This window comes from Lupinus angustifolius, chromosome LG08, assembly GCF_001865875.1.
Source record: "Lupinus angustifolius cultivar Tanjil chromosome LG08, LupAngTanjil_v1.0, whole genome shotgun sequence".
In the NCBI taxonomy this organism is placed as follows: Eukaryota; Viridiplantae; Streptophyta; class Magnoliopsida; order Fabales; family Fabaceae; genus Lupinus; species Lupinus angustifolius.
Window position 1 is genome coordinate 9055946 of NC_032016.1, and position 16651 is coordinate 9072596.

Sequence of the window (16651 nt, forward strand, 5' to 3'; positions counted from 1 at the left end):
CTACACACTCCCCTAATGTTCATTCGGACACATGTTTATTATGTAGACAACTATGTAGACTCCATCCACTGTACTGTTACTACCCAATTGAAGTTGAACTCTGATAACCCACCAATATCTCTTAAAATGCTCATATCTTTATTCATGCGATTACTACAACCATTGTTTATATATCAATTTTCTTCTTTATCACGACCGAAGACATGGTTGACATAGAATAATTATTGGTCATGTTTACACTCTTCAATGAAATTGGTTTGGTGATTATCTTTGCTGCACCATTTTTCTCTAAATGTCTGTATCTTTTGCAACATTAGTATCGTGTCTTTCCTTGATGTCGATAATATTTTTCTAAATGGTTCGACTTCTTGCATATGCCCCATGAAAAGTATTTGTTTTGATTATTTCTAGAAAAATCTTTAGAAATTTCTTTGTTTCTAGAATGTTCAACATCATAATTATCTATTCTTTAATGTTCTTTATTATCTATTTCTTTGTTTTGATTGTTTATCGTATGATACAGCAGACCTTATATCACTAGATTAACTATTTATTGGTAAATGATGTATGTTTTTGTTAGCAAGACATTATATCCAATCTAATAATATAGTAATAATAATTGCACACTTATAAATTGGTTAGTCCAAATCATCCTTGTAAATTTTAACTATAACATCCAGAAAATCTTCTTCCATGATTTTTATATGACTTGGAGGTTAAGAGAATCACTCAATCATCGCAATAGTTAAGTCTTATGAGTTATAATAAGGTGTCTCTTAGTTATATAAGTATGATTATTCCCCATAAAAATATAATCATCTATAAAGCCTACTCCATTAATAGACCATATAATCATCTATAAAGTTTGAGAGTTGATATTAAATTATTAATTCATATAGTACTACATATAGTACTGCCACCATGGATCTAAATTTTTTAAGGTGGAGGCAGAAGGTAATTTAACCCCTACATAATGTAATCCATATATAATTTCAAAATACAGAAATATTCAACACAAAAGTTCATGTATTCTCTATGAAATTTCAGATTTTGTTAATATTTGATGACCTTTTCATTTTTAATATTATTAAAAAGGTATGTATAAGTCAACAAACAATTATTTAATATTTTCTCTTATCCAATTCTTGGTGATATTTAATTTCATTTGCTAGCATCAGCCATATGTTAATTTTGAAGAAAAGCTTATTTTTTTATATTAAAATTACACAACTATTGATATTTTTTATAATTTGTTAGAGTGTTGTTGAGACTGTTGATATTTTTATTATAAATAGAGATGAGATAAAAACATAAAAAACTTATCAATTGCAGTATTATCAATAAAAAATTTAGATGATAAAATATTTAGGAAATACCAAATATCCTATATTCCTATCAGTTCTATTTATCAACAAAAAAAATCATAAAATCAATAATAATAATAATAATAATAATAATAATAATAATAATAATAATAATAATAATAATAATAATAATAATAATAATAATAATAATAATAATAATAATAATAATAATAATAATAATAATAATAATAATAATAATAATAATAATAATAATAATATGAGGAAAAATATATGGAGTGAATATGAGTTTCATACATTTTTACTATATCGTTTATCATTTATATTTAATTATTATTGATTCTTCCAAAAAATCCAAATGATAGTGAATATATAATAATTATATATAAATCTTTACACTGATAATACATATGTAATATATTGTTTTTTTGATACTAACAAGGGTATTTATCATCCTTTGCATAAAGAATTATTCTCTTTCATTGTGTCATTACTTCTTCAACAAATATTGCTATTAGTAATTGTTGACTTTTTAGTGTTTATTTATGAGGGAGACTCACACCATTAAATCAATATTTTCTTAGTATATATTACACTAACAATGTATGATTAGTAACAATTGTAGGGAAAAAAAGTAGACACCAAAAACATTCCAGCTTTATACATAAATATAATAGGTATACACATTACAAAAATTACATTAACATAAAATTCAATTTTAACCAAAAGGTTTAAATATATGAAATAGGTCAAATTCAATTTTAAAAGTCTTACTTAATTTTGTTTTTGGAATATAGAAAAATCTTAATTAATTTAAGCACTTATTGTAAATTAAAAAAAGTACTGTGCAATTCACAAGATTCTGCCTAAGATTTATCAATAGACCTTACATGACTAGAAATGTGTAGTAATGATATATTATTAATATAAATATTTATATATAATTACTATTTTATTAACTATATATTTAAATTACATTTTTTTAATCACGATTAAATATAAATGTTAGATAACACATAAATAATTATATATGAATGGTGGATAAAAAATTAGTTAAATATCCCTACCTTATAAATCAAAAGGGAGGTAGAGGGGCTCCCCTAATTAATGCATTCATTAATTTGGATTAAAAAATAAAAGCAAGTACATTTATTTTGTTCGCACCACTAAAAGAAAGAAATTAACATTTTTAGTGTGTATGACAGTAATCTTAACAAATGTAGAAACTTTTGATCTTTTAATTATCTTAATGATCTAATTTAATATCGTTTCTAATAATATTATTATTTATTTAAAATTTATCACATTTTAGTATTTGTTGTTTCGTGTTTTATTTTCCCATGCCCATATTTTTATTGAAAAAATGTTTCTAACAATTATTTTCATCGACTTTCACTGATATACGTACCATATAACATATAAAATAAATCGGGGTTTCTATCTATCACTTACAGAAATGAAATAATAAATTATTTTTTATATACTAAATAAATTAATTTAACACCAAATTTCGATGAAGAAGTTTTATTGTGTTTCACATAAGGAGAACATAATTTTTGACTATCTTGTAAGGTATGCAGTTTCAACTTTTATTTTCTCTCTCCAATATTAACAGTAAAATCAAGTGAAGAATATTAACAATGAATTGTCTAGTAGTTAACTTCATATATATTTAGAAAATTCGCATTTTATGATGATAACATTTGTAAAAATATATTTAATTTCCTAAAATTTCAAAAAAAGTAAACAGACACGTGTATGAAAATGCCATTATTAATAATAATTATATAATTTTTCTATATTTTATTTTAATTTTCTACTATATGAAACAACTAAAAAATTACTAGAATTTATATTCGTCTCTTTTGTCAAGTTTTCTTTCCTTATTTTAAAAAAAACCAAACATAGCATAAAAAAACTTTCAAATAAAAAATGCACTTAATATCTTAAAAACATAATAGAACATTTAATAACTTTATTATTTGAGTATAATATCTATTAAAAAATCTCTATCCGAAATGAATGGTAAATAATCATAAAAACTCTACAAACTTTCCTTAACTAGAAAGTGAATAGAAAAAGAAAACCCACGAGGGCAATAGATGCAGAAAGTGAAGTTGTTGAAATTTGAAATATTATTATTTTATTTGTTTAAAAACAGAAACAGAAACAGAAACAGAGAATGTTGTGTATTGTGTTCCATTTTACACAAAACACATGTATCTATCTGTCTATGATGGGGTGACTCAATGAGTGACTCAGTGACAAATTATATACAAAGAACAAAATCAACTGAACTTGTTTTTCGTTGCTACTGCTGCAATTCATGACCCAAATACTTCAACTTTCATTTTTTATAACCATTTTTTGGTGAGTATCTTCATATCTCAATTTTACTCATCTTCCAATTAAAAATAAATATATCTTCTTCAATCTCATCACTGCCTCTTTTCACTTCAATTCCTTTTTTTTTTATTTTTTTTATTTTTAAATTTTAATCACTTGGGTTTGATTGATAATCTAGTTTTAATTATGTCGTTCCCATCTCAAGCGTGATAATCATAATTACTGTTGAATTGTGAAACAGATTGTTGATTTGTCATCTTCTGAAATCTGATGCTTACATAATTTTATGTTTTCTACTGTTTTGATTGGATTTTTTATTTTATTTTATTGATCAGGTAGTTTGTACTCATTCTGGCATATCAGATATTTATTCATTCAGTTTTGGGATTTGAGTCCATGATCAGGTAATTTTTGTGCTATTTTCAGATTAATTTGAGAAATGCCAAAAACCAAAAAGCAAAAAATGTTGGCTTTGATTTATCGGAAACTGATTTTTTGTGTTCCTTTCATTATGTTTTGTTCCAGTGAATAGATAGAAGCAGAAACAGTGACTTGATTAATATTTTATCTCTTGTTGACTTTGTGGTCAACCACACATTTCTGTGGTTCTGGTTTTGCTCCATTGAATCTTTCAAGGATTAAGTCTTATTACAACGTCAAAAGACGAAGTGTTGGTGTGAAGTGATGGCGACTTTGTCTCGTGCGAATTCAAATAGAATGTATTCATGGTGGTGGGACAGCCATATAAGTCCCAAGAATTCCAAATGGCTCCAGGAAAATCTGACTGGTAATGCATTTCATCTCTCTGGATATGGTAGAAATTGTGTTTAACATATTAACATAGCTATTGTTCATGACTTGGCATTCATGGTTCGAGATTGAATTACATCATTTAGTGTTTTCTCATTCATATGTTAAATAAATGTTCCCTACACTATTAAACTAGGAAGTTAATCTAATTGAGTATTTTTCCTCTTTTATTGCTTTGATATCATCATATATATAATATCATTAATACTGAAGTGGACAACAGAAGTATATTTCATGCTTTTGTAATGTCTGGCACAATGATATAATCAGGTGTAGACCTGTTTACAAGTTCACTAGGGACATGTACTCTAGGGACATGTTACATGCACTTTGTGTGGGAGTTTGTATACATGTTAAATGATATCTACCTCCTTTGTTGCATCTTTCTTTTCAATTATATCATTTATTTGCTCAATCACTCGGAAAGATGCCAATACTTTTTTCCCACTACCGTCCATTTGGTGCTCTTTGTTTTTAGACATATTTGAACTTATCACAATGATATCTTCTCTTGCACAGATATGGATTCCAAGGTCAAGCAAATGATTAAGCTTATTGAAGAAGATGCAGATTCATTTGCCAGGAGAGCAGAAATGTATTATAAAAAGCGCCCAGAGCTTATGAAAATGGTTGAAGAATTTTACCGGGCATACCGAGCATTGGCTGAAAGATATGACCATGCAACCGGAGTGATCCGTCAGGCCCATCGGACCATGTCTGATGCATTTCCTAACCAAATCCCTATGATGGATGAGACTGAGGCTGAGCCACGTACTCCAGATGTGGGTCACCCTTCACGTGCATTTCTCGAAACAGATGAACTTCAGAAGGATGCTTCAACTCATTTCCCTTCCATGAAAAGAATTGGAGCTCATACTGAAGAGCTTGATTCTTCTATGAACAAGACAGGTTCCAAACAGCTCGTTGATCATGTCATTACTGGAGAACATGTAAATGTTGCAAAGTTAGCTGGAGGGCATGCTAGAAGGGGGCTCAATTTTATTGGCACACAGGAGAGTAAAGGAATAAACAACGGAAGCCATGACAGTAGGACCCGGGTCTTGTCTGAGCGGGTGACAAAAGCTGAGACAGAAATTTTGGCCTTAAAGAAAGCCCTTGCTAAATTAGAAACTGAAAAGGAAGCTAGCTTGCTTCAGTATCAGCAAAGTTTGGAGATATTGTCTAATATGGAGTTAGAAGTGTCTCATGCACGAGAGAAATCTGAAGGGCTTGATGAGCGAGCAAGTAAAGCTGAATTTGAAGTTCAAGCCTTGAAGCAAGCTCTCACCATATTACAGGCTGAAATGGAAGCTAGTCTAAACCAGTACCAGGAGTGCTTGGAGAAAATATCTAATCTGGAGAAAAATATTTCTTTTGCTCAAAAGGATGCCAGAGAACACAACGAACGAGCTACTAGATCTGAAAGTGATGCTGAGTCCCTAAAGCAGGATCTTGCTAGAGTAGAAGCTGAAAGGGATGATGCCCTTGTCCAACATAAACAGTGCCTGGAGTCATTATCAAAACTGGAGGAGAGATTAGAAGAAGCAGAGGAGAAAGCAAGAAGGATTAATGAGCAGGCTGATAAAGCCGAGAGTGAAATTGAGGCGCTGAAGTTAGAAGTTGCTAAACTTACAGAAGAGAAGGATGATGCAGCTGTCCGTTATGAACAATGCTTGGAGATAATTTCCAGTTTGGAGCATAAACTCTCTTGTGCTGAAGATGAGGTGTGTAGACTAAATTCCAAGGTAGATGATGGGGATGAAAAATTACATAGTTCTGAACAGAAGTGTCTTCAATTGGAAACATCAAATCACATTCTGCAGTCTGAATTGCAGTCTTTGGCTCTAAAGTTGGGGTCTCAAAACGAAGAACTTAGTGAGAAGCAGAGGGAATTGGGTACACTTTGGATTTCCTTACAATATGAGAGATTGCGATTTATTGAAGCTATGATAGAAGATTTTGGATCAGCTGGCTTAGACGCACAGTGCTTTGGGGCATCTGTGAAACAATTTCAAGATGATAACTCAAAGCTGAAGGAGACATGTGAGGCGGCTGACAAAGGTGAGAAAGCATCTCTTCTGGAAAAACTAGAGATCATGGAGAAACTTTTGGAGAAAAAATCTGTTTTGGTTCCAAATTTGAATGCTGAGATGGAGAGTGTCATAGGAAAGGTAAAGGTGTTGGAAGAAAAATGCCAATCTCTGTTTGAGGAGAAATCAACTCTTATGTCTGAGAAGGCCACTTTGTTTTCTCAGTTACAAGCCACAGCGGAAAAGTTGGAGTGGCTCTCAGAAAAGAACAACCTTTTGGAAAATTCAATATTTGATGTGAATGCGGAACATGACGGGTTAAGGGTGAAGTCCAAGATCTTAGAAGACACATGCCAGTTACTTGATGATGAGAAGTCCAGTATCATCTCTGAGAAAGAAACCTTACTTTCACAGTTGAACATCACTCAGAAAACACTGAAAGATCTTGAGAAACAGCACAATGAATTGGAACTAAAGCATTTGGAACTAAAAGGAGAGAGGGAGTCTGCACTTCAAAAGGTAGAAGAGCTACTACTTTTATTATATTCCGAGAGGGAAGAGCATTCCAGAGTTATGAAATTGAATGAAGATGACATAGATGAGAAGGAATTACAAATTCAAACTCTTCAAGAAGATGCGAATAGCCAGAAAAAGGAATACGAGGAGGAACTGGACATCGCTGTACACGCACAAACTGAAAGTTTCATATTGCAGAAGTGCATCCAGGATTTAGAAGAAAATAACTTATCCCTTCTAGTTGAGTGTCAGAGACCTTTGGAGGCATCTAAAGTATCCGAGAGAATGATATCTAAATTGGATAATGACCTTGACGGGAGATTAAAAATAATGGCATGCAAATTAGAAGAAGCAGAAATGGAAAACTCACATCTTAAAGAGTCATTTGTAAGGTCGAATGTTGAACTAAAGTTAGTTGAATCTGTCAATGATCAGTTAAGTTGTCAGATTAGGACTGAAAAGGAATTACTGTCTCAAAAGGAAAATGAGCTTTTGGAAGCATCCATGATGTTCTGTGCTATACAGACTGAGAAAACAGAATTGCAAAGAATGGTGGAAGATCTGAAGATTAAGTATAATGATGCCAAGGGGATACTTGAAGACCAGGCTAATCAAATTTTAAAATTTTCCTCAGACAAGGATCGTCAAAATGAAGAGCTTCGATGTCTTTGTGAAGTGAATCAGAAGCTGGAGTCTGAAATGATGCAGCTACATCAAGAACTTGGAGAAACTAAACTGAGGGAAAAGGAGCTAAGTTATGAACTGCATAAGGGAACAAATGAGATTGAACCATGGGACACTCAGGCTGAAACACTTTATGCCGAACTGCTGATTTCTGCTGTCAATGAAACATTGTTTGAAGGGAAAGTCTCTGAGCTAGCTTATGTGTGTGAGAATCTTGAAAGCCGAAACTACTCTAAAGAGATGGAAATTGAACTGCTGAAAGAAACAGTTAGCAAATTGGAAGGTGAAAATGGAAAACTGCATGGTCATGTAGCTGCTTATGTCCCGGCCGTCAGTGCTTTGAATGATTGTATAACATCTCTGGAGATGCATACTCTTGCACATGCAAGACCTCATGAATATGAAGAATCAAAGGTATTATATATTATTTCAGTATTTGGTTGTGACACTATTGTAGGTTATTAGAGATATAGTTACTTGCAAGTTTGTTATTTCTCATATTGTATATAAGCCACATAGATGATATGATGTAACCAATATATATTTACTAAAATGATTTCTAACCAACTCATCTAACTATATCTCTAATATAGTTTTTGTCCGTGTGCGATTTCTGTTGAGTTTTGACATTTGACACGTTTGGGGTGTGTATCCCAATACTCGTTGCACTCCAGTATGCTTCGAGGCACTGTACCGTACGTTTGAGTTAAATATCCATTGTCTTGTATATCTATTTTTCTGATACTCACAGGCACATAACATTACTTTATAACAACCTGTATCCATGAAAATAGATGTGAAAAATTTGGAAAGTAGCACCTACAATTGTGTCATGGTGTCTGATTTTGCAAATCGTTTCTTGATCCCATCCTTGTAAAATACTCATTTTTGTACAAAACAATAGTTTGCATTGTTAAGATCTTCGTTGATTATACCAACCAACATTCTGAGAACTTGAGTTTTTAGCATATGGTACATTATATCAATGTTTCCCAATTTTCTGTGATGGATCAGTTTCCATATCTATGTGATTAAAAAAACTAGTTTTTCTTCTTCTGTAATTTAGTTTTTCATGTTCTTTGTAGCATTTCCATGCTAGATAACTTTGTAGAAATGTAGGGTGCTGCTTCCTTGCATGTTAATGGAAGGTTATTGGTTGGTGATTTTGAGATAGTGAAATGAACTTCCACGTTTTCAACTTGTAGCCAACTATTATTGGCATTTGTTAAATTCTGGTTTACTTATAATCACTATTTCCAGGTCCAAGATTTGGTAAATCACCGGTATGCCGAAAGCGGTCGACAAACAGGTGAAGATCATACTTTTACGGCACCAGATGCCCTCATGAAATTCCAAGACATGCGGATAAGGATAAGTGCAATTGAAATGGCAGTTAAACATATAAATTTCGAACCCGAGGGTGAAATGAGAGAGGCAAAGCAGCAACGACATGGATTCATTAATGAGATCGAGGATCAGCCAAAAGACATCATGCTGGATCAAATATCTGAATGTTTGCATGGGATAAATAGGAGAGGAGCACTTGAGGCTGATGATAAGATGCTTGAGTTGTGGGAAACCACCGATAAGGATGATACTATTGAAGTTGACAAAAGACATGATATGATGGCTCAAAGAGGAGCAACCGAGGAGTGGAAAAATAAATATCCTTCATCAGAATTCTTGGTGGAAAAGGAGTTGAGTGTGGACAAATTAGAGATCTCAAGAAGATTGACTGAACCACATGAAGATGGAAACAAGAGCGAAGTTTTAGAAATGCTTGATTCTGATGCACAAAAGCTAACAAAGCTTCAAATAACCATACAAGAGTTGATGAAGGTGAAAATTACAGAGATGGGTAAGAAGGGAAAACATGTTGACTACGATTCCGTGAAAGATCAGCTTGAAGCTGCTCAGGAAACCATCAGAAAGTTGTTTGAGGCCAACCACAAGTTAAAGAAGAATGTGGAAGAGGGTAGAATGTCTTTTGACGAGAAGGCTGCAGTTGAGTCTGGTGAGATCGGAAGTGTCAGCAGAAGGAGAGTAACGGAAAATTTGCGCAGAAAATCGGCGGAAAAATTAGGACGGCTGCAGCTGGATGTGAAAAGACTGCTGTTTGTGCTTCTGAAACAGGGTGGTGTAAAAGACAGCAAAGAAAAAGCAAAAGTTGCTGATCATCGCAGTCCAAGAGTTATTTTGCGAGATTATTTCTATGGTGGGATTAGAGCCAACAAAGAAAAAAAGAGAGCACCGTTTTGTGCATGCATGAAACCTTCCACCGTGGAAAATTGAGTCGCCAAGCATCTATGAGGCAGATTGTTAGGATAGTCTAAAAGGTGCATGAGACAATTCAGATGTTAGCTTTCTTGTTTATACATTTTCCTTCCTATATGGTTTAAGACTTTACATATTTTGGTGCTGTACATTTTTGTGCTTCATTCATTCACTCAGAAGAGGCTAGGATGGATTTTTATCCATTCCTCCCTTCTAACTCAGAATAATGTCCTCCCTCTTTTTCTATCCATGGTTTACATGAGAGATTCATGTTTTGTTTATTGCTTGCTTTAATATTGTGGTGCCATGCACTTGCCTTCATCTTTTTGCTTGTGTCCTAAGAATCCTCATTCAGCATAAAATGCAAGAGCTGTAACTCTTGTGATAGCATAGCATTATTGAACAGGAACAGCCTCATCTGTTTACATTTTCTTGAATTTCTTGGTGCATTGCCATTGAGCATAAGAATAGAATCATTCAATGTTCCCTATTACAGGATATGCTACCTAGTGGAGGGTACAGAACAAGTCCTGTCATAGAAGCTAATGTGCATTATTCAGCTGCAGTTTAAACCCATATCTGTGTACACGAGGCTCTCCACAAGCTGAGAAGCTGTTTCAAGAATTTGAACTTATAACTTCATAGTTATTGAACAATAACCTTATCGTTGTACAAAACTAACCATCTAATTTTTTTTAGGACATCGGAAATAAAACAAAACAAACTAACCATTTAGTTTAATTGTAATATATAAGAAAAAATACATTGTGAGTGGTTTATGACTTATTTTATTAAACAATCACTTTTCTAAGTGATATTCTGAAAATAATTCTCATGTGATCATGTGGAACAACAAAACAATATTATTATGGTAGTAGTAGTTTGCAATCAAATAAATATTGAAAACTTAACCTTACTGATTAAGTATTTTGGTACGTTTTTTAGATAGAAAAATCATATATTTGCAAAGATATACTTCCAGAGTTTCAGTTAATAAAATGGTAATAATTTTAAGGAGCTGCTTGAGACATGAGAACTTTTTATGCTTCTCCTTTCTTTTTTTCTCAGCCAATTCTCTTCATTTGTTTTTTAAGAAAGGTGGCCCCCATAATTTCTCTCATGTTATTTCCCATATTTTTTTAAAGAGAATTGTCAAGTATCAATGTAAAAACAATTTTTTTTGGTAAAGAATGAACGTTAATTTGTCTTTGCTCTTTGGGCTTTTTTTATGTTCTAACTCTGTAAGAAAAGTAAAATCATTTTGGCTTTCAAAGTGAAAATGGGAGACATTCAAAGTTAAAAAGGGAGGCAATTGAAAAGTTAAAAATAGAAAGAAAGAGTATGCACACTGAAATATATAAGTGAAAGTTAGGAGAATACATTTAATGCATTATTTGCTAATAGTCTCTATAAATAAAGTTACATTCTTAAATTCATAGATCTCAAGCTCATCAACTAATATAGGAACATTATACATCCATATGAATAGCATATAGATGTCTTTTTTTGGTTGATATATTAGTTTTTTTGTGTGTTGATATTCTCTAAATAGCACAATGCAACAAATGTGAGTGAGTTTTTCTGCATGGAGAGGTCATGTTTGGTAAATAATGCAAAAGGAAAGCACTTGAGTCATAAAAAAGAAGGGGTAGAAAAAGAAAAGGAAGCCTACATAAACTACTTTGTTGTACAATGAATTAACCAATAGGGGTAGTAGATCTCACTTATGTGGTCCAAAAGAAAAACAAATTTTTTTGAGTAAAAGTAAATAATTTGAAAAAAAAATCTTCTGAAAAGAACAAGAAAGCATATTTAAAGTGTAATTGAAATAAAATCCAAAGGAAGCATTTATCATTGAGAAAACAAGGCAAAAAGAATAAAGTTGATATCTTTTGTCAGGTATGAATGAAGGACATAACAAAAAATACTCACAAAACCAAAAAGCTAAAGCTGATAATATGTCATACCCTTTTCTTTGATCTCTCTTCAGAAAATAATGAGATGAGATTAAAGATTATTTTCATGCCCTTAAGTGAAATAAATTGAAAAAAAAAGCAGTATATGATGACGTATCTATGCATGCGCATTTTAACACAAGTCCTATTCTGGAACACAGCCAACACTATGCAGAAAAATGTTTGTGCTAAGAGTTGTTTGGACTTAGTATTTTGTCGGTCTTGGATGTTGCCAACACCTATGAGAAGAAGGAACAACATTACTGAGTTAAACCCTTAAAGCCTTTAAATGTCAGAATAAATCACTACCTTTCTTCAATGGTTACATAGATACATTGCTTCAATCTTGTTAAATAATATTTGAAAGGATAGACCCATGGTTTGTTCATGTGATCACTATGACCTCATATATACTTTTCTAACTAGACATGAAGCTCTTAAGGTATTTACCGATGGAATCTGGATACATAAATTAATATTTTATATTATTTTGGGAAATATTATTGATTAAGGATATGATGATAGAGTCTTTTTAGGATATAGAATCTTTATTGTTTCCATTTGGAACACGAGTATATGGATCATCGAGATAGATTCTTTTTTGTATTTTAAATTTGTAATATTCTATTATTACAAGAAGAATGGTTAGTCTTAATGATTAGTAATTGAAACAAGTCACTAATAATAGCTCAATAATATGTGAGTAAAGATGAATGATGAAAATCTTTTTAAATATTCAATTGAATAGTGTTAGGGTCTACTAGAGGAGCTAGTAAAGGTACATGTGATTGTTAATGACATTTTCACCAAAATTCTCCCTATGTCATAGTCTCTAGTATATAGCACAAAAGCATACAACAGTACTTTTTCTTTATTTCTTCCAACTACATTATTTAAACACTCTACTCAATTATTAGAAAAGTATTTCCTCATTCCTTTACAGTGTAGTCTTCATAACAAAGTACTTGATGTTTGACCATTCCTTAGACCCTTCAAACATTTCTTTAAATAGCCGACTTATATGTGGTTCTCTTTGGTACTGATATAAGTACAAAATTATTATTTGTTATAACTCATTCATATAAGTGAGTATACATTATCAATTATTCTTCGACCAATTCGCTATAAAAAGCTTGGAAGAATAGAATGGCACCTGTCTAAACAAAAGTGAAATGGAAAGCAAGTTCAGAATAAGTTGTCACAGAAATGAGTTGGTTCAAAACAATGTTACTCATTTTCCTGAGAGTCCAAGAGTACCAATGGAGTTTCTATCAAGGTCATGGAGTGCTTCTTCTCTTGAAGTCTCAAAAGCCCTTCAACCATCTCAAACTCATTCTTCTTCTTTGAAGCCTCCTAATTCCATTCCTGAAGAAACTATAACTGGAAACCAATTCTCTTTTGCTTCCTCTGCTACTTCACAGCTTGTCCTTGAACGCATTATGTCACAGTCCACAAGAGAGGTTTTTACTTCTAACTCTAACACTGTTTTTCAGTCTCACTTTCTTTCATCAAATCACACATATATATATATATATATATATGAGAGGAGGGATCCGTTTACACCCGAGTTTCGTGTGTGACTGTAACAGGAAGTGTCTCCATTAACATCAGGTAGATTATCACAGAGCAGTGAACCTTTGAATGGTGGTGGTTCTCTAACTGGAACAGATAGTCCACCAATTTCTCCTTCTGATGAGTATGATGATGTTGTTAAGGTATCTCTCTAGACTCTCTTCATTTCTTCTTTTACCTTTTTCTATTCAGTGGGACCCTCAAGGTCAAGGGTCAGTAGAGTAGGTTGGTGAAGTGAACTAACTGTACTTTTGTTGTAAACAGTGCTTTCTCATAAGTGATACAATACTATACTCTTGCAAGCTCATATTGTAAATTTTATTGGAAGACAGTTTCTTTATTGTATCATTCTTATTTTTTGCTTTTTTGTTTTTAAATAAGAACAATTTTCGGTTGTGCTATAATTTTTGTTTACTCTTAATTTTGTTATGCAAGGTAAATAGTGCTTTATTTTATTGCATTGTTATGTAAGACAGTGCTTTATTTTATTGCATTGTTAATTGTTATGCCATTCTCCTGCCAAACTTACTTTTCAGTGCCATATTTTGTTTTTGGTTCCGTGATGAACTACCACTACTGCTTCTATTGCTTTCTTGTATGAATCTGGAAAATTCTGTGCTTGCTTTTGTCTGCTCTTAGATAAAGCTTAACAACAGTTAACATATTGGTGTTAAAAGGGTTTTAATAGCTTAAGACTATTTTCTTATTACAAGAAACCTAAAGAAAAATAAAATATGTAAAAGACAATATACAAAAGAAAGAAAAAGGACCCCTACTAATGTACCTGCTTCACATAGCTAAGCTTATTTTAGTTCCCATGACTACAAAAAAGATATTGCTCACTATTGGTTTTTCCATCATGGTTAGGATAGGATCAACTTTATTACCATTAGACCATTAGAGTATTGAACTTTTGATGTTGCTAATTATTATGATGAGATGAGATGTGTAAGCATGGTTTTCAGTCAACTTTCCTGCTTGGTGATTGATTCACAATAGGACAAAGAGACAAAGAGTTTGACTGTCCAGTGTACCTTATATCCCACATTCACTTAAACAACTTTCCTATTTTGGTAGTTTTTCTTGGTAGGGATAAAAAGTCTAATTTAGCCATTTACAAGAAATAATAGGTGCTGGCATAAGCAAGAATAATGAAATCAAACATTGGAACCAATAAAAATGAACAACATAAATGTGAGAAAAAAAGGACATGTCATGTGCCTATGACTTATGAGTGACAACCATGAATATTGTCAGCATATTTTTTCTTATGGAACAATTTTCTAATGCTAAATTTAACAATTAATAAACAATGCATTGTTGGAGAACCCAAAGAAGGATTAATTCTTGGCTTCATCTATTTATTGCAGTATCTTAAGGCAAACAATTCCATTCACTCATTATTCAATGGTGGAAGAGCCATGAGTGGTGGTACTGGCAGTGCCACTCCTTGTTCTGGACCTAAAACAGTTGGAAGGTGGTTGAAAGAAAGAAGAGAAAAAAAGAAAGAAGAAAACAGAACTCATAATGCTCAACTTCATGCTGCTATTTCTGTAGCTGCAGTAGCATCTGCAGTTGCAGCCATCACAGCTGCAACAGCAGCATCATCTGCAACCAGTAAAGATGAGAAGTTGGTCAAGACAGACATGGCTGTGGCTTCAGCAGCCACATTAGTTGCTGCACAGTGTGTTGAGGCTGCTGAATCAATGGGAGTTGAAAGAGAACACCTTGCTTCTGTGGTTACCTCTGCTGTCAATGTCCACTCTCATGATGATATCACAACTCTTACAGCTGCTGCTGCTACTGGTAGAGCTTTGTGCATTTTCCATAGGCATTGATGTCCTATAATACTGAATAGTTTTTCTTATAGAAAAGAAACCATTTATGTTAATGCCCTTAAGGATATATAACTTGTCTCACATTCATGTATGCATGCATAGGTTGTGAGAGATATAGTAATAGACATAGTTCTGTTTCTTTTCTTTTGTATGCAGCTCTAAGAGGGGCAGCAACCTTGAAAGCAAGGGCATTGAAGGAAGTGTGGAATATCACTACAGTGACACCAATAGAGAGAGGCATAGGGATTGGACTATGTGGTAAAGGCAATAACAGTAATTCTAGCACCAGTGATAGTGGGGAGATTGTGAATGGAGAAAATTTTCTAGGTGCATGCAGTCAAGAGCTCCTTGCTAAGGGCAGTGAATTACTGAAAAGAACTCGAAAAGGTAATGTCAACAACAAATGCAACTACATCATATACCTACCCATTATTCTATTTTCTGAATTGCAAATTATTTGAATATATTTTGGTCATTATTGTAGGCGATCTTCACTGGAAAACAGTTTCGGTTTATATACATCGAACAGGCCAGGTAATTTTTGGTTGAAAGATTGATATAATATGGAATTGGAGACAGTCCATTGATCAAAATTACAAACATTACAGGTGATGCTGAAAATGAAAAGCAGACATGTTGCAGGAAACAATACTAAGAAGAAAAAGAGTATGTTTCCATTAGCTTCATGACTTTATTATGCTTGTTTAGAGGCTTCCTAACTATTAAGATTTAGAAGGAATCACAAGTTGTGTTCTTAAATTTGCAGATGTTGTGTTGGATGTGTGCGCGAATTTAGCAGCATGGCCAGGGAGGCATCTGTTTGATGATGGTGAAAAAAGAAAGTATTTTGGATTGAAGACAGAATCAAGGGGGATTGTGGAGTTTGAATGCAGAAATCAAAGAGAATATGATATATGGACTCAAGGGGTTTCAAGACTTCTTTCCATTGTTGCACAAAGGCAAAACAGATATGGGAATTGAACAAGTCTCTACCTACTGCTCACTGCTGAACTTAATCAAATTATATGTATTTAGTTTATTGGTATCTCTGTTTTTCAGGAACAACTAATGGATTTTGTAACTCTAGAGTGAACTTACTATCTGATCTCTAAGTTTCTCCAATGGTAGGGCTTTTATTTATTTATTTGGTTTTTTTAGCATCTCGCATAAGAAAAAAAATCATATTCATATGTAATACACCCACATACAAGTAGATCTAATAGGATTTGACTATTAAAATTGATTTGAATGTCCTTAACTTTATATAATCTAACCTAAAATCATAAACAAATAAACAAACGCAA

General features: G+C 32.7%; 2 protein-coding genes across 3 annotated transcripts; both read left to right on the forward strand.

The window, feature by feature from the left end:
* LOC109354948 (protein NETWORKED 1D-like) lies at positions 1734–10303 on the forward strand. 2 transcript variants are annotated; one of them, XM_019597789.1, is made up of 5 exons: positions 3551–3692; positions 4004–4072; positions 4194–4455; positions 4998–8122; positions 8969–10303. In XM_019597789.1, exons 3-5 carry the CDS (start codon positions 4353–4355, stop codon positions 9998–10000), a joined length of 4260 nt encoding a protein of 1419 aa, XP_019453334.1. In that variant the 5' UTR covers positions 3551–3692; positions 4004–4072; positions 4194–4352; the 3' UTR covers positions 10001–10303. The 2 variants fall into 2 exon arrangements, with proteins under 2 accessions (XP_019453335.1, XP_019453334.1); XM_019597790.1 differs by lacking the exons at positions 3551–3692; positions 4004–4072 and adding an exon at positions 1734–1744 and having other exon boundaries at positions 4126–4455.
* On the forward strand, positions 13078–16490 carry LOC109353418 (VAN3-binding protein-like). The gene is made up of 7 exons (XM_019595683.1): positions 13078–13397; positions 13527–13652; positions 14880–15315; positions 15504–15734; positions 15832–15881; positions 15956–16013; positions 16114–16490. Exons 1-7 carry the CDS (start codon positions 13110–13112, stop codon positions 16326–16328), a joined length of 1404 nt encoding a protein of 467 aa, XP_019451228.1. The 5' UTR covers positions 13078–13109; the 3' UTR covers positions 16329–16490.